At 37.3% G+C, this 24725-nt stretch overlaps 1 protein-coding gene across 1 annotated transcript in view; it reads left to right on the forward strand.

Annotated features, from left to right (window-relative positions):
- The first annotated feature begins 1075 nt into the window (after positions 1–1075).
- LOC139739568 (sialidase-2-like) overlaps positions 1076–24725 on the forward strand; it is a 37022-nt gene continuing 13372 nt past the window's right edge. The window contains exons 1-3 of the mRNA XM_071650170.1: positions 1076–1130; positions 8849–9521; positions 15664–15703. Coding sequence (XP_071506271.1) covers positions 9287–9521; positions 15664–15703 — 275 coding nt within the window. The 5' untranslated portion in view covers positions 1076–1130; positions 8849–9286. The remainder of the gene's footprint in view (positions 1131–8848; positions 9522–15663; positions 15704–24725) is intronic.

Raw genomic sequence — 24725 nt, forward strand, 5'->3', positions numbered from 1 at the left:
CTTGATTGCCGTTTACTTTTGTCATTATCGAATCCCCAATACATTGTATTACAAATCATAATCAAACAGTCACTCAAGAAATTTATTGATCAGTTTTCTTTCTTTCTTTTTCTGCGTGTACCTGCTACTAATTTCTGCCTATCTCCCACTCTGGCCCCTTCCTTTTGTCAACATGGTAATACAAAAGTTTTGAATTCTATCGCTCTAGGTGAGTATTATATTTCGATGATGTCTCAGAAAAAAACAAACAAACTAGCAACAACTTTGGTTTGCATTATATTGTACATAAATTGAATGAATCACACAAGGTAAAAAGAAAAGCTTTCCTTGTAAGGTGTAATATGGATTCACAACTTACAAACGACCCATCCACACTTTTGGCTTTAAAAAAGAAAACAAGTTATGAATTTTTAATGTTTCAATGGTGCCATGCTGAATGAGAAGACTACATCATTTTGTGCGGTTACACATGGACAATGATATAAACTTTAAAGAAAATAGAGAGAATTCTACAAAATTTCGTGTTTTTTTTTAATGAGAAGTGCACATTTCCTCGACTTGTCACTGACATAATATATTAAGGATAATATTATTCCCCCTTCTTTTGAAAAGGGTATTAAGTCAGGTGCTCTTTCATTGTGCCAGAAAAGTGAAAATGATAATGTTGAATCCTCTTTATAATTTCTTTTGTCCCTTTGTGATGTCACAGGATGGAATCTTCTCATCCATCGGTGGCGGAAGTATAATAATAAAAAAAAAAAAACATTTAAACGATTTGTTCGATTTTTCTCGATTTCCGTTGAGGCATTCCACTATTCCCTCAATATTGAAAAATCCATACAGGCCTATAGGGCCTAATGTTTGGGTTTCATTGTCTCGATCCGTGGGTTTTCTGAATTTTGCGACATACAGCATTCCGTACATAAATGACAGACTCGATGACAAATAAGCGAATTTCAGTTTTTTTTATGTATCGCATACAGTATTGCATACATGATACATGCAGTGAAGTAATAGTGTGCAGAACGTACCGGTACTGTAGTGTGTATGTGCAATTAACTAGATTTACTGCAGGTGAGAATCTGCATGAATCCAATCGGGCTCGGCCAAGTTCCTGTAGAAGTCATTTTGTGAGTATGTCTACACAAGATTTTACGAACTGATGCCTTTCGATGAATGTTGAAGATGAATGGTGTGACTTCTTTTTTCTGTATTGGATTCCAAAATCAGGCAGCAAGATAGGAAGGAAAACCGTTCATGATCTGAACATTCATGTTAATATTTCATTTGGTCTTGTCGTTTTGTAAGTCCCATACATTCAATTTTGGGTAGTGTTTTGTACTTCTATTGTGTCGTCGCTACTAATCGTAGTCCTACTCGGATCTTTGTGCAAAGCAAAGCAAAGTGAACCGTGCGGGTGCGGGTGAAGTGCATAGACGTGAGATGCACGTCTACGTGTGTGATATTAGACAGTCTGACGGAAAAGCCCGACAGAAAATCCGTCTGTCCGGAAGAGTTTTTTGTCATCATTTTTTTTTTTTTTAAAACGACTCTCCTCCGTAGACATGGGGATTCCGTGAAGCCAGATGCAGTCAAGTCTGTACTCTGCGGAGCATATAAATCAGGGAGTTTTCGATTGGGTGAACGAGAAGGTTGTGACGCCGAGCGCAAGCATATGTCAAGGCGTCACGTCTGTACGTTGACCTGCTGCTGAAAAACATTTCGATTTCGGGCGTCACGTCTCGTGGCATGTGCAGGAGGCTAGCCTCGGGTGCATGTGCGGAATTTGTGACTTGTTTTTTTACTTGTAATATTTATTTTGTCTTTGACTAGATGCCGAATAAGTATCCTGGGATGAATTATGTGGATTTTAAAACATGATGCATGGTAAGATTACAAGGTAAAATGCACTGCATCAGGCCAAGCACCGAGATGTGATTGCGTACGGTACATGCAGTTGCAAATTGCAGAACAGTGAAAGCGGGCAAATAAAAAAGGCACCAGAGGCTGTAGTTTGTATGTCAGCCAAGCAAGCGCCGCTGCTCTGACATATCAAGATCATAAGCTTTCATGTAATTAAATTATTAATGTTCTCTCAAAAGAAATAGGAAAACAGGTGAACTGAGCATGGATTTCCTGAGAGTCATCATGCTCTTTCGCACAATTTCATCTATCGCGAGAGGAATATGGTGTCATAGATAAGGTGGCTTGAGCGCGGCGCGAGTGAATTGGGTGGACGGTGATAACCGGGGTGAACGCTTTCGAAAAATGGGTGATGAGCGGAGGGTCGACACGCATGCGCAGTGCGTAAAAAATATGTCATTGCACGGCGACAGCGGGCTCAATGTGCAAATCGAAAAGTGCCTATTATCCCCGACAGACCGATCTTTCACCTTCAATCAAGTGTGATATTAATGATATTATGATTTGAATGAATACTCTTGTTACTGTTAGCTGGCTGTAGACAGTCAGTCAACAGTGCAGTGTAGAGTACAATCCTGAGAACTGCATTTTAGTTTACTCTCTCAGGGAATAATTTTCCTGGTATCGCATCGCAATTTGCTATGCATTTTTACAACACTGCTACACAAACTAACTTTTGTGTAGCAGTTTTCTTCCATAGAAGTGTACAGGATAACATTTAAAATATTGTTCATCAGCTGAAATTGCTAATCAAATTTGAGTTGGAAAATTATTCCCTGCTCTCTGTTCGCGAGACAAAGCTAGTGCAGGGGTACCAAATCAAAATGCAAAAAAAAAAAAAAAAAAAAAAAATAAGTAGACTAAAGGGAAAGGGTCCCAGCCAGCAGCCTGACCAAGGAGTAGGACCTAAAAGATCTAGATCTAGATTTTCTAATGCCAAATTACTCAGTGACAGTGCTTACTCTGCTCTCCCTTCCTGTATAACTTGATAGACCTATTTCACATGTCTATAGAGCCGGGCCCATAGACCATTTAAATTCTAGATGTCATTGCATGCTCACGATGCATATTTTGGGGGCCCTTTATAGTAGTCAAAACCACCAAAAGGCTGAAGTTATCCAGGAATATGATTAGACCTATGCCCGAAAATGTATAGTTAAAGAGGAAATCCAGTCCAAAAATAAGTTAGTCTGATAAAAAAAAGTAAAATCTTATGAGTTCAATGGTATAATTTTGATCGAAATGAGATCATAAAATAAAGAAGTTATGAAATTTTGAAGTTTCGCTAATTTCTGGATATAAATATGCAAATGAGTGAGCTGACCATGTCATAGCCTCACAATTTTCATTGATTGTGTAAAAAAAATGACGAAAATTCAATGTTTCTGTCATTGAAGTCTGAAATATGATGTTACTCCTGGTTGAATAACTTCAGAATAGTGATCAGTTGGATATATCGGGATTTGAGCCTCAGGCATAATTGCGTTTTAATTAAAAAGGTAAGATTTCAGAATTTTATGTACAAACTATATGGCAAGTTCTGAGGGGATGACAGGCTCACTTTGCCATTTGCATATGATTCATATTGACCGTTCAAGAACTGTTTCCTCAAAAATTAGCGAAACTTCAAACTGTCATAACTTCCTTATTTTTCATTTGATTTCGATCAAAACTTTACCGTTAAACTCATAATATTTTACTCTTTCTTATCAGACTAACTTATATTTGGACTGGATTTCCCCTTTAGAAAACCTGCCTCAAGGTTGACCTGTGCCAAAATTTGCCTGTGCGCAAAAGTATGGGTCTTACATGTACAATTAATTTGGGATGGTGTTTATGGTCAAATTATGGGTGGCTTGCTTTATTCTACTTGCCCTATGTAGACATTTTACAATTTTGTTTAAATCCTTCTTTTATTTTTGAAAAATAAAGCATTTATTAGACCTCTCAATTTGCCCCAATTTTCCTCATTTACCGAGTGGAATGGTTTGGCATGCTTGACGCTGCTTCCATGTGTATGCAGTCGAGCGTGCGCACAGCTGCTCTGACCCGGCGTGCCAGTGAAACATTGCAGCCACAGACCGATGCTGTGGGGAAATTTGCCAAAATATCATCTGACAAGCTCTTGTTTGTGTGCAGAATTTGACTTGTGTGCCTGGCTGTGGTAGAGAATTGTTGGTTTAAACAGCTTGAAAAGAACTTCATAAAAAGAATTTCATAGAAATCAGATTTTAAAGACTGGTTTCTGCTGCCGACTGTTAGAAATTTGTACTCTCACAAAATGAACAGAAAAAAGGAGCATAAGTTGGCTCGGCAACGATGTCTACCAATAAAATTTTATAGTCTTTCTTTGCTTATGGAAACACTGCTAGCAATAGTAAATTCAAACTCATATTTTTGTTATGGAAAAATCCACTGTTAAGTGTTTAAGAATGGTGTGTCCTGATTACATTATGGAAACTAGAAATGTCGCTATGGCGACTGATGCCTCCGCCATCATGCATGATTCTCCCAATAGGCGTATAGTACAATGTCTTCACAATGTGTGATCCATGACATTTTCACATAATTGGCAAAATATTGAAATGACAGGTTTGTCAGAAATGTCTTGAACTGGGTTTGCCATAATTTTCTAAGAGTGCAGGTATACATATTTGGGGAATTTTGGGGAAGTTTATGCATCGAGTAATTTCAAAGGTATGAAGAAAGAGTGTGATAACGGTACAAAATATATATATATATATATTTTTGGAGGGGGGCATTGAAACCTGGCCTTTGACCCTTAACCTTTGACCTTTGACCTTCTGGCTGGAAATTTCCTGGTGAATCTCCATTGGGGCAATTCCGCAGTTAGGTGGACATGACATGGATAAAAGAAATGTGCCTCTTTATCTTACTCTTTAATTTAGGTATCAACTAATGCCATGGATGTTCACCAATCATTAAGGTCTTTCAAATTCAGTAGATTTTATTTTTCATATTTATTGATTTTGCGAGATCTAAAACCATCATTTAAAATGTACATGTGGGACTGGGGATGCTGAAATTCACTTAAATGCCAATTACAGTGGGTTGCTTTGAAATTTTTTCCTGAAATTTTTGCTAAAAGGTAAAAGATGAATATACTTAAATACTCCAGAAGTCATGTGACATTTTGTCAATTACAAAAGGGTGAAATGACCAGCGGAATTACTCCGGACAAATGTAACGTTACTAACCGTAACGTTACTAACCATGCATTTGGGGGTCTAGCTAATAAATTATCGGTCGAACTGCTAAAAATATTTGCGTGAACATTTGTCATGATGCAATAATTGAAATTAATGCAACACTTTGTTTGAAGTAACTTTAAATTTTGCACACTTTTTGTTACAAGACATTGATTTTTTTGTCATGTCCTTTTTTCGTAACATTACTAACCAGCCCTTTTAGTTGCCATAGCAATTCTAATATTTGTTGGATTGTACTCATTCTTTTCTATATCATAGACCTGGGAAGGATGAACATGTTTTACGATGATTTTGACTTGAAATGAATAAATGGTGATTTAGTAGTAAAAATAAATATCTAAATTTCTTTAAATGTAACGTTACTAACCGCGGAATTGCCCATTAGGTAATGCATGTACTAAGTTTTGAAACTAATAATGCAAGCATTGCATATACTAGTATATGAGGGAAATAGTAAAATTTTGAGGAGTTGACCTTCACCTTTGACCTCTATTGACCCATGACCCCTAAATTCCATAGAGAATCCCTGGTAGACAGTACTGTATGCGTACACTGTATGTACCAAGTTCCATGAAAATACATTGAACCATTTGCGAGAAAAGTGATATTGCGACATTTTCACCTAAACTTTGACCTTTTGACCTTTGACCTTATGACATGAAACTCTCTCTGGAGAATCTTTACGCAGTAGTACATGTCCACACCAAGTTTCAAGAAAATACCTTCAGGCATTGCATAGATATGGGGGAAATTGCAACATTTGTAGAATTTGACCTTGACCTTTTGACCTTTGACCTCTTGCCAATGTCACTAAAATCTACTCAACTAATTGTCCCATCATACAAGTGTACATCATCCTTGGACCAAGTTTGGTGAAAGCTGCTTCATCCAGTTTTGGGTTATCACGTAAACAGATAAATTTTAGGATTTGACCTTAATCTTTGACCTTTGACTTCTATCCGATTTCACTGAAAAACTAATCAAGTAATTGTCCTATCATACATCATCCTCCAACAAAGTTTGGTGAAATTTGCTCCATCCAGTCTTGAGTTATCGCGTAAACGGATACAATTTCATGATTTGACCTTGACCTTTGACCTTTAGCCGATTTCGCCCAAAATCTAATCAACTAATTGCCCCATCATACTTCATACTTGGACCAAGTTTGGTAAAATTCCAGTAAATATTACTCGAGTTATCGCGTAAACGAAAGCGGACGGACGTACGGACGGACGTACGTACGGACGGAGGGACAACCCGAAAACATAATGCCTCTGGCACCACTTTGTGGCGGAGGCATAAAAAGGATATCAATCCAGCCTTGTCAAAGCTCACTGTGTAATACAGAGCCAGATTTTGCACAAGCCATGTATGCAGTGTGTATGGACATGAGCACCAGATATCATAGTGCCTAAGTGGCTCCAGGCAAAGACTTTACCATGAAGACAAAGCGATGCCAATGTGTTGATAACAGCGCGCTATGCACAAATGCTGTGTTTGGCATGTAGTAGCAAAAGAGAAGTTGTACTTAATGTAACTTGGACAAGCATTCAAATTTAAAAAGATCTGAAAATCTTACTATTTAATGCAGAAATTACACTTTTTCTCCATACCTTGGAAATTACTCAATGCATAAACTTATTAAAGGGTCAAAAGTCAAGTAAAAATCTTCAAATCCCCAAATGCCTGCTCTGTTAGACATTATAGCCATTCATCCAATTAAATCTAGTTCAAGGCAAGTAAAAAATCAACACATTTGTAACAAACATGTCATTTTAATATTTTGCCAGTTATGTGAAACTGTCATCACACATTGTCAAGATGTTCTTTAGACCTATTGTGAGAACGATGTGTTATGGCGGAGACATACAGACTGTACCAGTTGCTGTATATCAACATTTCCAGTTCAGTTTGCTTTTCATTTTATCTGCACCCACTATGCTGTGCCGCTAAAATAACAACTCTTTTGCCTTTCCTGATGTCATCAATAGTACAATCATCTGAAATTATAAGCATCACAATACCTAATGTTAAGCACCTGACCTTGACTGAGCAACTCTCAATAGCATGACAGGTCCCGTAGAGCTAGAGTAATATAACATCTCTGAACGTTCCAATTATGTTGGTCGTTGCTATGGGGGAAACACCTCCAGGATTGAGAGTAGAACTATTTATATATGGCAAGAAAAGGTGTAAAATTCTATTGTATGAAACCTGTCTTGCTATTGTGAGGTAGTGCCCCTGGTTAATGCAAGGTACATACAATAAGGTATTGTTACACCTCTTTACTTTACTTTACTACATGTATCACTGGAAAAAAAAAGACAAGAAATTTTTTAAGGATTATAAGTGGATTCAGAAAAAATGAAAAATTATATTGTTAAAGATATTTGATGCACATTTCAATCAAACAACACTGAATTTGTGATGTAAAGACCTATTCATATCAGTATAAGTCATCATATCCACATGTCCTGAATTGGATGCCATGTGGCCTTTAAAGGACAAGTCCACTTTCATATACATAAGGATTGAGAGAATGCAGCAACATTAGTAGAACACATCAGTGAAAGTTTGAGGAAAACTGGACAATCTGTTCAAAAGTTACGAATATTTTAAGTATCTGTGCAGTCACTGCTGGAAGAGAAGACTACTACCGTGTATGATGTCACATGCGTACAACTATGTAAGGAAAATAAAAAGAGAATTTCACAAAACTTTACTTTTTGAATAAAGCGCACATTTCTTCGACTTGCTACTGACGTATGTTAAGGGTAATATTATTCCCCCTGCCTTCTGAAAGAGAGAAGTCGAGTGTTCTTTTGTTATGCGAGAAAAATGGAAATATGTTGAATTTTCTTTATTCTCTCTCTATATTGTTGTACTCATGTGACATCACAAGCTATAGTAGTCTTTTCATCCAGCCGTGACTGAGCAGAAACTTCAAAACTTCATAACTTTTTAACGGATTGTCCGATTTTGCTCAAAGTCTCACTGATGTGTTCTACTAATATTGCTGCATTCACTCAACCCATATGTCTATGAAGGTGAACTTGTCCTTTAATGATGGGTGGTCTTGAACGATGTACTTACTGCATCAGGAAGTCCAGTATGCATTTGCTGGTTATTTGAGTGCATAAGTAGCCTAATGTTACAATTTGTACTTAATGTAGTATTATGTTCTCTTGGTTAACGCTATCAATATCTCAGGCTGTGGGTCATTTTATTGGATTGCATTCAGACTGAACATAACTTAGTAAACATGACCCTTTCTATAAGTGAGAAACCATTTGCTTGTGAATAGCAAGTTTATATCAAAACAAGTTTCCTTTTTATTGTTTTTTTTTTATCTCCAAACATTTCCAATTGAAATTTGGGGAAATGCTGTACTGTCAAAATGTGGCTGTAGAATACCTGGTATTCTCCACAATTCTTTAATAACTCATTGTCTTTTCCTTATGTCCAGCTCTAGATACTTGTCAGTTTTAGCTTAGTAATCAGTCTAGCCATACAACGTCACTTAGTACATGTCACTGGTAGGAAGACAATTTAATTTGATCGCTCGATACATTTGGACATTTACGTTGTAATTAACGTTTTGTTTTCTGTGTAATCTGAGGTCGTTGTAGTTTTTCTTGTTTTTTGTGGTTGGCATTCTGATTTATGATATTTTTGTGTGCGTGTTACACCCACAGATTAATGGCAGTAATACCACAGTAGTAACTACTCATCATTGGTGTGCTCTCGCCATGTACAGCATTCCAACGTGATGTGCTGTGGAAATGAGTATTTACAGCTGTAGCAAGGGTTCCTGTATTGAACACCATAGCAGACTTTAAAGGCAGAAGTGCGCTTGACATCTTCATCCAGAAAGAAGCACACAAGTGTACTAGCAGTAGCATTAAGGTACCCCAGAACTGTTGGAGGTGAGGTACCACTATTCCCAGTATTTGCATGGAGAGGGACAGAGGCTAAAATGAGGACCAGGAAATTGGCCATTCGAGCCTCGTCCGAGACCACTGCATGCCTTGTTTGAATAGCAGTTGTTTGCAAAACCTCGCCCTGAAGTTTCGGGAGAGCCTTTCTCTGTGTTTGCCGGAGCTCCAGACAGTTCCCACACTCTTGGCGGTCACATGCGGTATCTGAGGGTGCTGCTTCGAAACATGATGATGGGCATACGGAAGGCGATCCTGCGGGATCTGCGAGCCTGCGTTGCCACCCAGCTCTTCGTGATCATCGCCGGCGTTCTCACCGTGGTGGTCGTCGTCCGCCAAATGCAGGGGCCCATGGACTTTGTGATCAAGGAGAATCTGGTTAGCCAGGACAACATGTTTGCCACGATGTCGCCACAAGAGACGAAGCCAGAAGGTCAGTGATGCCGCCATTTATCACTTGGTAGAAAGTTCAAGGAGAGTGAATGAATTCCAGATATGTGTGCGAATTGAGGGAATTCAGCAATGTTAGTAAAACACATTGATCAGTAAAGTTTTAGGAAATCGAACAATGCGTAATGAAGTTCGGAGTTTCACAAATTTTTTGCAGCTATGGCTAGATGAAAAGACTACAAGTATAACACTTTGTAACATCATGTATGGACAGCAATATTTATTTTAAAAATTCAAAACATTTTTACTTTTCTAGCATAATGAAGGAATACGTAACTTGCCTCTTTCAGAAAGCAGCCTGGAGAATATTACTACCATTTGAAATAATCTGTCAAGCAAAAAGAGGAAATGTGTACTTTCATAAAAATGAAAGTTTATTGAATTTTCTCCATAGTTTCTTTATCATTGTTGTACTTGTATACATGACATCACAAATTGTACCTGCCTTCTAGTTCAGCGATGGCTGCACTGAAACTTTAAAAATTCATATTAGTTTGCAACAGATTGTCTGATTTTGTCCTCTTTTGAGAAATACAGGTCAATAAAACAGTTCTTCTCTTTCATGGTTCCCAAGTTATCATTTTAGGTTTACATTGTACTTCTTGGGTCTCCTACAAAAATAATGCTGGTGCAATTTGAGACAGCATTTGTACCAATATTCCTCAGAAAAGAAAGAAAAGAAGTGAGCTGCACTGATAGGATAAAAGAGTTGAAAGCTCACACATTTTTTAAAGTCAGAATGAGGCATGTCACACCCATTCTTATGCAGTTTTCTATGTAGACTCCTCTGTTGACATTAGGCTGTCAACAGAGGAGATACAGGAAGGGAAAGAGTGCTGCTATTTCTCAGTGCTCTTTTGTTTGAATTCATATTCACTTTACAATATGTTTATGTGCGACATTTGACTTTTCTGATATCAAGTTCCATCTTCAAACTAAGTACAATGTATAACTGAATGGAATAAGGCACTAAAGAGGACAATGCTTTCAAGAAATAGACAATGTAAATTCTGATCTGTGAAAATCTGGTAATTGTAAAGATAATGCTTTCCTTTAGCCAGTTATAATTTCTTTTGCCATGGCTGTATGACTCTCACAAAGTATATCATATTTCATCTTTTATCTTATTTTCTTAATGATAATGCTAGTGATTTCAAGAAAAGGAATGTTTGCATTTTTGCCCTTTCAGCTGCATTTCAATTCTTTAATGTGTGGACTGTTGACATCACAGCAATAAACAGAAAAACAAACTTTTTATAATCAGGTCTTGAAGGATATTTACATCTAATCTCCAGTTGTCCCTGAAACATTGCGCATTACTCTCTACAGTTTTCTTTATGTAGACAGTTTTACATTTATAGGTCAGTTTAAAGCCAACTTGGCAAGAGCAGATGGTGTGTGGATTTTAGAGTCAACAGTATCTCACAGGTCTGTAAATATGCACAATATGATGCTGTAATGTGTGAGAATTAGTGCGCAATGTATGAAATCCACCCCTTGCCTTGCATAAAGGACATCTGTTTGTCTCGCACGGGTAAACAGCATGATTATGAATACACACTTTTGAGCAATCTCACTCAGACACATAGAATGTGATGTCTGCCATGAAGGGCGATTTTGTTTTCTGACCTTCCTTTTCACCCTTTCTCTCCAGGAAATATTTGTGGTCACACCATCTTCAATACATGGTGTACCTTTGCCATCCAAACCCTTATACAGCATGAGTGGCAGAATTTACACCAGGGTGTACTGTTTGACACAGACCAAGTGAAAAAGTTGCATTCACGGTCACACCAAGACAATATTTGGAGTTGATTATTACCATTATAGTACAATATCAGAAATGGACAGTTTTTCTGCATACATGTATTACATATTTTACATCAAGTTTGAAGAAATACTTTCTCAAAGTGGTATGTTGTAGAACAGTAGTACTTTGATAATGCCATTAAATTTCTACCAGAAAGATAAACAAATAAAATCATTGCACAATTCTTTGAACTTCTGCCATTATGAAAGAAAGAGAAAGAATGAAGACGGAATGAGAATCAATTTAACTATATAGTGGAATATCTTAATGCAGTCACAAAGGGGTGCAGGAATTATGGTGTCTTTGAACTTGTTGTCTGTTCTTGTGTGTTTTAAAGAGACATACACTGTAGCTTACATGTACATAGTGTACATGTATACATATGACCAGTCTGAATTACTGTATTTAGATTATCAATGTGTCATGAAATCACAAATAAAAGATAGGATCAAGATCAGATTTAACATTCCTCCAAAGCATGACTCTGACAAGAATGTGAATTGTATTTGATAGCAAATATCACAGTGATTTAAGCTGTGTAGATAGGCTTGAACTACGTAGATTTCTCGGGTAGGCGTGGTAAAGCTTTGACGTATGTAAAAGACAATCTCCATGAAAACCGTGTTCAAAACTTTGTCTTGAACAGTCAAGCTAACGGGTGCCTACATTTAAATATAACAAGTTATATTCCACATACTAAGAATCTTGCTTTAGGATTGGTCAAGAGCTGATCACGTGATTTAGCGTAGTTCTCCCCGTCACATCACCTGAGAAGAAATAGAAAAGTTCGTTACACTCTATGATGATAATCATTTTGTTTCGCTGATCTCTTAGTCCACACAGTCCTAATGCGTGATATAACTTACAGTTTTGAGTACGCGCGAAATGAAAGTGCGTTGCACTGTGGTCTATCATTTGACCTGGGTCAAGTCATGAAGTGATAGACCACAGTGCAACGCACTTTTATTTCTGTGCCCTGCATGGGGCGCGGAGCAAATTCATTGTTTTGTCATCTACACGCATACGCCTAAAGTAAACTACGTAACCTAAGCCCTGAGGATACCCAAGACAGCTAAAACAGTTTCAGATGTGGAATAAAATGGGATTATCTAGGACACTAGATGTGGAATATAAAGCAAATAATCAACTTTTAGTTTCAGGCAATGAGAAAAACTATCACTTCCTCTGCGATCTGAATGTGTACGCTATCTTTCCTCAGCTGCGCTTCGGAAAGATACATTGTAGCTACAATTGTACTTCCAGATCGCCTCGGAAGTGATAGTTTGTCCCATCACCTTCACCAACGTTGATTATTTGCTTACTATCACCATTCAACCAGCTTTGGCTTACAAGTTTAAAGATTAAGGTTAATTAAATTGAAATATTACCCTCAGCTCTATAAACCTAGAAAAAAATCAATAAACTTAAGCAAGTGGTACAGTGTTTTTTTGGTTGGTTTTCTTTTTGTATGCTGCTGCCCATTACAAATTCTGGCAAGTAACCTCAGAGTTAAAGCTGATTTGTAGCTCTCCATGTCTTTGCTGTCAGGAGTCAATTGTCAAGGTCAGAGGTTATGAAACGGTTCATGAAATACTAGGGAAAATACATGATCAGACATTTAAAGGGATGAGGAGTGTTAGAAATTTGCAGAGTGCCATCATATATATATATGAATTTTGATAAGCTAGAAAGATAGTTCATTTCAAAAGAAATTTATCTGATTAGATTACGATTAGATTAAAAAAACACAAGACAGAAATGAGTGATATCCCTACACTGTACCGGGTCTCTGTAGGTGAAATCAACAGTGAATTTATAACAGAGAAAGTTCAAATCTGACTGAGTGTAGATAAATTATAAGCTATATACTACTTACAGTATTTTCTAGTCACCCCAGCAATGCTAATAAATGGGTCCTGTTTGACTTTCATATGATATTGCATGCACATAATTCTGTGCTTGCATTGTACACAAGATCAGAAATATTAATTCCTTTCTCTGAAATTATTTTCTTATTCTGTATATTATACTTCAATGTGTACGATTTCATGCTTATTTCAAGTTGGCTTTGGAGTGAAATCACCAAACAGAATTTTCATCCTTATAATCAGACTTTAAACCAGCTGTAAAGTACTGTGGAGGGTGAGGGGAGGAGGTACATTGTACATGTACACTGTAATGCCAAAACAGGACAAAGTTTATATTCTACTAAATTTGTAGTGCATGTTTTGTGCACAAACCAATTGGAAGGTTGTGAGTTGGTGACATCATCACCTGAACTAATTTGCATATTTTTTTTTTCATGAACAACATCACCAGTTGGTGAAAAGGAAAACTAGCATTCTATAACTTTGATCTATGTCTGATTTTGATGAAATTCCTTTCGTTCTTTCTTTCTACTTATTCAAATCTGTTTATTCTGGTCAATGTATCTTGTATCAATGACCTAGAGTTGCACCTGAATGATTTGAGGGAAGTACATGTACTTTCCTTGGCTTGTCTTGAGGAGAGTCACAAAGAAAATATTGCTCTCTTAAAAGGAAACTGACTGATTTGACAAGTACTTCTCCTGTGTACTAGGTGTTACAAAAAACATTTCCCACTTTTGATCCTTAAAGGACAAGTTCACCTTCATAAACATAAGGATTGAGAGAATGCAACAATAATAGTAGAACACATCAGTGAAAGTTTGACGAAAATTGGACAATCGATGCAAAAGTTATGAATTTTTTAAATTTTTGTGTTGGAACCGCTGGATGAGGAGACTACTACAGCTTGTGAGTCATATGCGTACAACAGTATAAAGAAAATGTAAAAGAAAATTCAACATATTTTCACTTTTCTCGCATAATAAAGGAGCTCTTGACTTGCCTCTTTCTAAAGGCAGGGGGAATAATATTACCCATAACATTTGTCGGTAACGAGTCAGGGGAATGTGTATTTTTTTCAAAAGATGGAATTTTGTGAAATTCTCTTTATATTTTCCTTATATTGTTGTACGCATGTGACATCTAAGTTATTCATACACTGCAGTAGTCTTCTCATCCAGCGGTTACTGCACAAAAACTTCAAAAATTCATAACTTTTGAACGGATTGTCTGATTTTCCTCAAACTTTCACTGATGTGTTCTACTAATATTGCTACATTCTCTCAATCCTTATGTTTATGAAGGTGAACTTGTCCTTTAACCCGTTGAGGACGAGTCCAGAGTATACTCGGGCAGGTGTCTATGGGAAGTGCGTGTTGTAGCAAAATTAAACCATCCTCAACGGGTTGATAGTTCAAAAACTATCAGATAACACTGACATTGATATGAGCAATAACTGAATAGTGTACAATATTATTGGAGGTAATTTAAATATGAAAGCATAAATCAGTTTTATTAAATGCAAGATTGGTTTTTAAGTATTAGAGGGTTCAGATTTTGCTCTATTTTCAACCCCTCTGTACAAAATTTTAACTTTGCACATGGGTTAATTGGTGTGTAGGCCTCTATGAAGTGTGTCGTTAATACCCAGAAAATGGTCAGTGTTTTTATGCTTTATTATTCATTCACGAGGAATTCTACTGTCACAGCTAGTCTTATATTCATCCTGAAATGTAGTGTCTGCAAACACATGAAAACTTGTGCTTACTTTTTTCATGTGCATACATTTTTACATTTACCTTGAATTCAGACTAGCAGTGCCCAGGGCAATCCATCATGAATTATTCAAAGCATTCATGTGCCTTGGAGCAACTTCGACCCCGTTTACAGTGAGTGAAAAGGCCGGGCTCGGCGGTGGCCGAGCCCGGCCTTTTCTCACTGTGCCAAACTGGGCCAAATGCGGTACCAAATCATGACCGACACGCTCAAAATAATATACCTTTGTTTACAAGCAGAGCGCCACTATGACAAAATATTGAAAGGTTTGAATTAAAAGCCTGGGCCGAGCCCGGCACCGTAAACGGTGTCATCTGATACATTATAGTTTTCCAATTTATTAAGGATCAAAAGTGGGAAATGTTTTTCGTAAAAGCTAGTACAAAACATGATAGGAGAACTTTAAAAACAATACCATAGCCATAAACTACCAAAGGTGCAACCGAAATGTCCATGGAAGTCATACACTGTATGAAGCGACTCAAGATGTACTGACTTTTGTAATTTTTATTTTCTTTGAGTGCATCCCCATGTCTGATGCTTCTTCATTTTTACTCATCTGTTCCTCATCAATGTATAATTGTTTCTGTTTTTCAAGACTTTTCTCCACTTCCAAGCAATGAATCATGCTGTATCACTGTTTTGATGATTTCTTGTCTTTTAACTTGCAGTGGTCTTTAAGGCTGGAATGAAGCCATACAACTCTTCAAGGTAAGCAATCCTAGAGCTGATAAGAGCTGTAAGGCACAATAATGCACCCCTAATTCCTAATACAAGATGTACAAATTGTAAGTGTCGAAGACAAACAAACAAAGCTATGTGTCATGCATGCCTTTTAAACTTGTGCATGTAGCAAATGTGAAGACTCACTTGTGAATTCTGTGTCTTCTTTTCAATGGTGGAACAAGCAACAGAAAAATCTTGTCAGAATGTAAGAATGTATTCTCACATCCCATTAATAGTATTCTTGAGGATTTTATTAGGGTGTTTGCCAGCATTGCGAGTTGCAATAACTGTAGTTGCAGCTGTAGCAACTTGATGCAATGCTTAACACTGGCGCCGATCCGGTGGTCCAGACTGGTAAAAATCACTGTCGGGCCAGTAACTTTTCAGAAATTGCCAAATATACCGGTACTGGTCCGATATGACCAGTTAAAAAACAAACACACAAAACAAAACAAAACAAAACAAAACAAACATTATTTTGTTGGGACTAGTGAGAAAAAAAGAACAGGTCCAGTAAATTTTAGATTTGGATGAGTAAGATTTAGTAAAACTTGCTCTCGACTGGTCTGATAGGGACAAGTCAGACCAGTTCAAAAAACACAAAACAAAAACCAAGTGGGTTAGTGTGCAGCTAGCCCTGCTTAAATGGTAACATGCTCACAGCTGTAAGTGCTTTCAACCAAACCGTGGCTGTGGTTTACAGTCAGCTGTAAAAAAAAAGAAAAAAAAAAGAATTTTTTTTTAATATCGAAACACCTCTTACTCTGAGGGAACTTATGTTACACCACCCAATAGTTTGATGTACATAGTAAATGCCACAAGAACTTTACAGTCAGTATGCACTGAGTGAACATGATGTATTGATGATAAATTGTTTCCAGTTTCATTTCACATACAAGTACAAATACTCAGGCAGTCTGACATGGTGCTCAGGTCCAAACAGTTGTCAAATTACAATGTAAAGCCCCAGGCATTTGCTTTCATTGGTCAAACATGGCCGGTCTGCAATAGTGATTTGACTCATTGGTTCATTGTACTACGTAGATCAATTTATTCATCATACTGTTAGACCATTATTTGGGGTGAAACCGATTTTCAGAAAGAGTTCGCGGTAATTAGTTCATCCGACATCGTACAATAAAGTAATGTGAACCATGCTTCTGCTGCTGTTTTGAGAAATGCTGCCTATTAATCACAAAGCCGCTCAAAACGTCATGACTGTGCGCCTAACTATATTATAAAATGGAATTGCACTTCCAAAATATGTGTAGAGCACATCGAATCACCGTTGTCACTTTCAGTCTGTGTACGCTGAGTGCAAGACACTTTGTAATGGTTCATAGCAGCATGGGGATCAATTGTTCACCTTGCAAAAATGGAATATGGAATACAAATGAGCATTTGTTTGCATAGCCTCAATGTTTAGACATTCATGCTCCAAGCTCAATGAATGCTGGAGGCATCTAATGCGATTGTCCCTGAGTCTGTTTGTTTATTTTATTTATGTATTACTCCATCTCTCTGACAGTGAATCCATTGTGATAGCCCAAGATTCACAACTTTAGCTGTTTTGACCAGTCATTTTGAAACCTACTGCATAGCTCTATGCCTGTTTTTGTTTTGTTTTTGTTTTTGTTTTTGTCATAGCAAGCATATACTTTTTATCCTTTGAATATGATCAAAGGTGGATAAATCCTTTATAATATTAAGGTCCTTGCTGTATAAGCAGTGACCAAGGTGCCACAAAGAGCCTCAGTATTGTAAGATTGGTAATTGCTGAAGCTTTATGGCTCTTCACATACAATGTAGTCTTACACACATACAATAGACATTATTCTAGTTTGGAGTTATTGGAGAATACTGTTTTTCTGCTATCTATACTCGCAGGGTCCTTCAGAGTGTGACTTGAAGATCTCAGTTCCACGGTTTCTTACTGAGTGGGACTTGGAAGCTCTCAGTTTCACACTTTCTTACTGAGTGCATTTTTATCACCTATACTAATTGAAACAACAGATGAAACTAAACTTTCATTAGCAAAAACAAAAATGTGTAAGGCTCTCGAATGAAATCAAAGGACAAAAGAGGAATCAGTGAAATTTGACACATATTTTTGCAATACTGGAATATCTTGAGATTGAAAGACATATAGGAGGAATATCAGAAACATTTGCGTTTGAAGTCATTGCACCGTCTTCAAGTTAAGGCCAGCTCTCGTTTAGCTGCATTGCAGTGGTGAGTGGTGGGAGTGATGGTGAGTTTAGTTCAAGCAGCACTCGCAATGACTTGTGTACAACTTTTCATGGTAACCAGGACAACTTGCCACTGCTTGGCATGATGCGATGTATGCATAACTTTTCAGCACTAGTATTCCAGGGTGTAGTGGTCCCCAAATTTTTGAATGTGTTCGAAAAAATCTTGCCAATTCTGTGCACCCTTGTACCATACAACTCATAACAACTTGTAGTAAGCTTGTACAATTTGAATTAATGTTGTGAAGTACCAGTACGTTTTTTTTTTTCTAAAAACTTGCCCATATCTTATAAATACATCTCTGGAGTTAACTTGAGTACTGTGTGAATGTCATAGACTTGAGTGCAAGCATTGCTAGGCAAGGCGAGTCACCCAGAGTTTTCTACGAGGTTTGTGTGAGCTTTATACAATTACCTGTAGGTTTAGTATGACAAGTCAAAGAGAGTTTCACGTTAGCCTTTCCCCAAGAAAAAAAGAAGCATGGGACAAGATTTCTGCAGATTGTTCGAGGAGTGTAATCTTTAACTGGAGATCCAATAGTTTCATTGTGTTTGTGTTTGTGTTTTTTTTTTTTTTTTTTACAGGGAATATTCACAGCTGATTGAAATCATGCTCGTTTAAATACAACAGCTACCTATAAGTGGACTCAAAACAATTCAACCACTAGTATTGCATTTTCGGCCCCAAAACAAGAATCAAGGGTGCTGGCATTAAAAAAAAGGGGGGGGGGGGGAGAGGAGAATGTTCTGGAGAAAATCAGTGAAAATAACAAGGAGAAGCAAATTCTGAATTCTGACACAGAAGATCAGAAACAGATCATGAACCAGGAAAGACAGACACGGGTATTAAACATGATGGAAAAGAAGAACGATGACATGCTGATTATAGTGACAAATGGAATAGGAGGTCCACGTGGAAAACGTGGCACCCACCCCAACTTCCAACTTCATGATCAAGGGCAAAACGTGGCCAAGATCCTTCTTGGCGGAAGGAGAAACGTGTCAGCTTCATTCGATTGCAACATCACATGAGAAATGATAATGATTGTATGGAACTTGAACAAAACTTGAACCAAGCTCTAAATATTGGCAGTAAGATCATGACAACTTTAATAGAAAGGTCTGCTGCGTTGTGTGTAAGTTACTCTCGATCTAACCCTCATCAAACTTGTTGTACTGTAATAGACTACAACTGAGCTATTAAAGTAAGAACTAAGTTGTTGTTTTTTTAACATAGGAATGTTCAACATATAATTTTCAAATTCATTAGGTGAGTTAAAATAAGAAATGCATGGCTATACTTCAGAAAGATATCAATTTGACTATTTGTTTCATCAAAACTGATGTTCCCTCCAGGAATCATTGATTTCAGCTATTTATAGGTCCAGTTTACCTTTGGGAGCAGTGATTAAAATTTTTTTCAAGATATCACATTTGATGCATATGTGTAGGTCTGTTAATATATCACAAAACATCCTACCATATAAAATGTTTGCAATAAAGCCCCAAATATAAGGAGATATTTAATGTTTTTCTTAATAAACCATAACTGAAGACGGTTTGGTTTGGAATCATTTTTTTTTCAATTACCGGTATTCACATTTTGTGTATTTAACAATACTTAACATGGATAATATGGATTCAAATTTTTACAGTGGTTGTTTCTATCCCTAACTCACATTTTAGAACTATTTTGAAGCACTAATGCTGGGGTTTTGATTCATCTGCAAATGGTAAATTATGCCTTTAAAGCATGTAGGCCTAGTATGCTATTGTGTAATAGATTGGGCAAATACAAATATTTGACTTCTTTCATTTGTGTTAGCATCAAACTGTAATGTAAACGTGTGCCCCTTTGTGAGGAGGTACCTGATATGCCAAGATTCCGCACTAGTGCATGTTTGCCATATTAGTCCCACATACAGTCATTCATATATTGGTTTTCTGACACTGTCATCATTTGTCATAATTGGACTTCATGCGGAAGAAGCAATTTCCTATTAATTTGTCATGGCTGATTTGACACTTAGCTGCAATAATATCAGCCTACTGTACACATCAAACTGTAAATCCATTTATCAATGTAAAGGCCACCCTTTGTTTTTTTGACAGCCTTCATTATTTAAAAGCATAAAGACGACTGTCAAATTTATCATATAATTAGGGCCTACTGCTGAGTGTTTGTCATTCAATGAATTATTAATTTGTTGAGTGACTGGGGGGGGGGGGTTGATAGAGTGTTTCACAGAGATGCAAAAGCCTACTATGGTACAGCAAATTTTTAGACCTGGCAAACAGGAGCTTTGATCTTTGTTCTCATGCCTGCATTGCTGCATTTATTAGATTTTCTCCACATCATTGTCTGTGATTGGACAGTGTCAACATCTAGCATATTGGTTGTTTTCAGAGAGAACTCTGTTAACACAAACACACAATACTGTAGTTTTATTTGTATGTGTGCTCTTGTTTGAAAGTTTACATGTCGATGTAAATGAGGAAGATGGGTTTGCAGTATGTCAATAGTACAGCTCTACAATGGTTGATTCTAGACCCATCAGTTTGAAAGTGGAGCGTCAGTGTACATCTGTACTTACGCTGTAACAGTCATTTGAACTTTCTTCTTCATTCTGAAATTTATCTTTACAAAATTACAAGTATCATTCTGCCAATTTCTTGACTTTGTTCAGCCTAATTTGTTGTTAAAGAACAACTCCTTCACTAAACAAATTGTAATTTTCTCCGTCAGGTCAGAGGCCAGAACTGTAGTATGAGGTTTTGAGCATGATTCACCGGGGTTTTGTTTTATTATGCATGTATTCCATTGCCAGAGAAAAGCCAGGCAGAAACGATGAAGCCATATATGGGAATAGAGTATTTGTATGAATGGAGCTAACCCGTCAAAGGCACTGAACTCTATAGTGGAAGGGGCGCTGTGCACACTTAGGGCACATTACACACCAAAACGCCACTACGCTCGTGTTGCACTGTGGGTAAAAGCTTGAAGCCACTGGAAGTGCTAGCCGGTGGCGGCCATTTTGGGACTTTACTGTGGGGCACCAATAAGGTGCCAAGAATCACATGGCTATTTCGTTATGAAATTAGTAATTTTGTCCACAAAATTGCATTTTGAAATCAGTTGTTTCGTTGGAGAAATGTTCATTTTGTCGACTAAAGAGCCATTTCGTAATGAAATAGCCCATGCGATACTTGGCGCCCCATGATTTACACCAAAGTGACTTTCCACTGAGGAACGCGCGCTTCTTCTGTGTACCGTCTGCATAAGAATAGCGTATAGTAAAGTGGGCGGGGCCTAACGGTGGAGTCCTAAAATGGCAGCGCCAACTAAAGCACTTCCGGTGGCTTCGAGCACTGCGCGTAACGTCACTTCCAATATAGAGTTCAGTGGTCAAAGGGAGACGTGGGGATGAGTGGGCGTATGACACGACATTAGTTGTAAATGAGGTTGATGAATAACTGTGTGCTCCCTTCTCACTCATCCATGTGCACAATGTGACAAGATTCTGTGCAAGTGTGCACCGTGCTGCTGTTCCCAAAGCACATAGTTATGATGTACAAATGTCAGACCCGCATGTCAGCGATGTGGCGCATGTTTGTATTTCATACTGTTTACTGCTGAACATCTGCTAATGGTAATTAGGACACCTGATGCGAACGATCATTGTGCATTGATAAAGTTTGATTTATTGAATTTTTACCATACAATGTGGTCTTTTTGTCATGGATTAAAACCCATTAGTCTCTCAAATGCCCAGCACTGCCTTATTACTCCCTAAAATGACTGAAGCTGCCTTTCCTTGTTTTTTTATGGTTTCATTTTTACCATTTTTTAAATTTTTATATAGAGTGTATAGTTATGTAATTAGAAAGAGGTCAAAAGACAACAAAAGTACCAGGTATGTCAGAATTGCTTCTGTTGCACACCATTCTCTTCGCAGAGTCTTAATATGCTTTCAAATGAACTACTATATAACTTGTAATCGACAAAAATAAACATGCAATGAGCTGTTTTCCATCATTTAGCAAGTTGTCGAAATGAGAGCGATATTACTGTACCTTCCAGGAATTCATAGGCCATTTTATGTACAGAATCCTCAGGTGCTAAAGGTTTAATTCCAGCAACAGGACAGTTTGATAGCCTTGTCATGTTTGTTTGCATTTTAGATTTTTACTGGAAATATTGCTCTTATCTACTACTGCACAAAATAATTACCCTACGATCCAAGGCAACTTAAGGTATTATCTTCGGACCTTTAACTCAGTAGATATGTATTTTATATGAAATGACTTTGGAAAAATGAATTGCATTCTCGTTTATTGCATAAAAGTAAAAATGAAAACAGTAATATTTGTACAGGTGGTGTTTACATGGAAATTGTCCAGCAATCAGAACTCTGTACAAGTCAATCATGGGTATAATATTGCTCACAACTCACTCACACACACACACACACACACACACACACACTCAATGCTCCCAGCATTGCTCAAAGTCCACTGTTACGTCAATGTAGAGCTTGGTATTTAGAGTGAGGTCCATATGTCATTAAAACCTATGCTATCTTCTCTGTTTGCTTTTACTCTTACATGTATGTATTCAATAAATCAACTTGAAGTGGAAGTGGCATTGTATGATCTTCATCTACTGCTAGTAGCAATTTATGCCAGTTTGTGTTACCTGTGTGGGGAATAAAAGGGAACTCACTCAACATGCCCCTGGAGGACAATTTTTAATCTTTTTTCCCATCAATTTTGGTGTATTGATGCAAGCATTTCTGGTTGATCGAGGCATGCTACGTAGTTATGTAGTAGTGTTGATTTCTTCCAGGTCATTGATTCGAGAAACTTGCTGTTTATTTTGAAACTACAGAAAACTATTTATTTTGTCTGTAGGGCATGGCAAGATGAAAATAAAAGGCCATCCTTGAAACTGCAAGTGTGCTAATAATAAAAGATGCACAGGAGTACTGTATGCAGGCAGAGTTAGTTTCAGAGTTTGAGCAGAAAGTGGTAGAATAAGAAGACCAGGAAAGTATATAAAATGTGTTTTGGCAGTGGGAATGATTCTGACCAATGCAAGCCCTCGAACATAAAGCCTCTGCTCTGATATTTCAACATTAGATATTGTTATGAATATAGTTCAAGAAAGATGGTGTCAAGGGGAGCTATGCCTAGTAAGGGAGGGTGTCAGTGCTTTCATATCTGTGCCTTCTCTGTCTTTACTGTTTGTATATATATATATATATATATATATGAAATATATATATAATATAAATATGTGTATATATATATGAAGTACATATATATATCGCTGTGGTTGGTGACTGTGATTCGAAACTCAACAAGTGCATATCTTCAGCTGAGAACCAGAAGGGCGCTATTGCAATTCTAAGATTTAAGCATAAATCAAAAGGACACACTGAATTTTCATGAAATTAAAAGTGTATTCATTCGAAAGTGGGTACGGTAGATTAATGAGCATTTTTCCAAATATGGGGTAAAATGGTGCCCTTGTGGTTTTAATTTTCAAGATTTTACTGAAAAAGATAATAATTCAAAATTGACACCATAATGTAGAGGATATTGAGCTCTGTGACATGATGCCAATAACTCAGTAACCCCCAAAGTTGCAACAAAGCCTTTCTGGTTCTCAGGGGGAGGACATTTTACAAAATGTCAGATTTACATCAAACGCAGCACAAGGACTAGAGTGGGATGTTGCAATGTAGATTTTGTGCATTTATGAGCAAACAAATGTTGGAAATGAGAGGTGAAATTAAGAATTTTATTACTACTGACATCAATGGACATTTAATATTCATGAAAATTGAATACTGATGGTCATTTCATATTGCAACATCTCTTATTGGATGTCTACTTGTCAATATGTTTTCATGGTACAATGCAGGGATGATACTCGTACTGGTAATCTAAAAAATGCCTCCCTCTTGATATATATCCAGACGAGTTGAGTATTAATATGACAAAGAAATTAAAGGAGTCTAATGAGGTGGTGTATGCAACCCATTGACTGTGCAGCTTAGTGCGTTGTTATTTTGAAGATTGAAGTGCAATCATGAAGTCAGGTTAAGTACTATACTGGGAGTTGTGCTGTTGTTGTCACAAGACGTCATTGCTTGAGTGCCCAGGTACGTCATACAATCCAGTTTACAAGATGTTTACTTTTGCGATACTGAGTTCATTTTGAATGGAAAGATTAAGCGTCAAATTTGTCTTATCACGAGCATCATGATTCCTCTCGTTTGTTCATGGCATAATCATTTGATATTTTCGTACTTGGGTGAGCTTTGGATGTAGATGCCTGCTTTTCTGCTATTTAACCCTCACTCACCCCAGCATTTTCTTTGTTTTGTGTATAAATGTGTTGTTGTTGTTGTTTGTGTGCTTTTTGGGATAATCTATGGCTGAAATATATTTGGTTTATTTGGTTTTTTTTTAAGTAAACTGACATTCTGTTGTTTACACCCTTTCTTTATATAAATGAATTGTAACTAAAGTATTATTTCCTCCCTCTTGGGTTGGAGAGGCAGCATATGTGTTCCCTACTGTATATCTCTAGTGAAGGTGTACTTTTCTAGCAATGAAATCCAGCCTGAGAATTGTTGAAAAGAGGGGGTGTATTTGACTTTTGACCCAGAGGTTTCTTTGAAAAGGGGGATGTTTTGAGCTCACCTGAGCCAAAGGTTCAAGAGAGCTTTTGCGATCATTCATCGTCCAGG

This window comes from Diadema antillarum, unplaced genomic scaffold (genome assembly GCF_040938485.1).
Source record: "Diadema antillarum isolate AM-2024a unplaced genomic scaffold, OU_Dant_1.0 seq00000807_RagTag, whole genome shotgun sequence".
NCBI lineage: Eukaryota > Metazoa > Echinodermata > Echinoidea > Diadematoida > Diadematidae > Diadema > Diadema antillarum.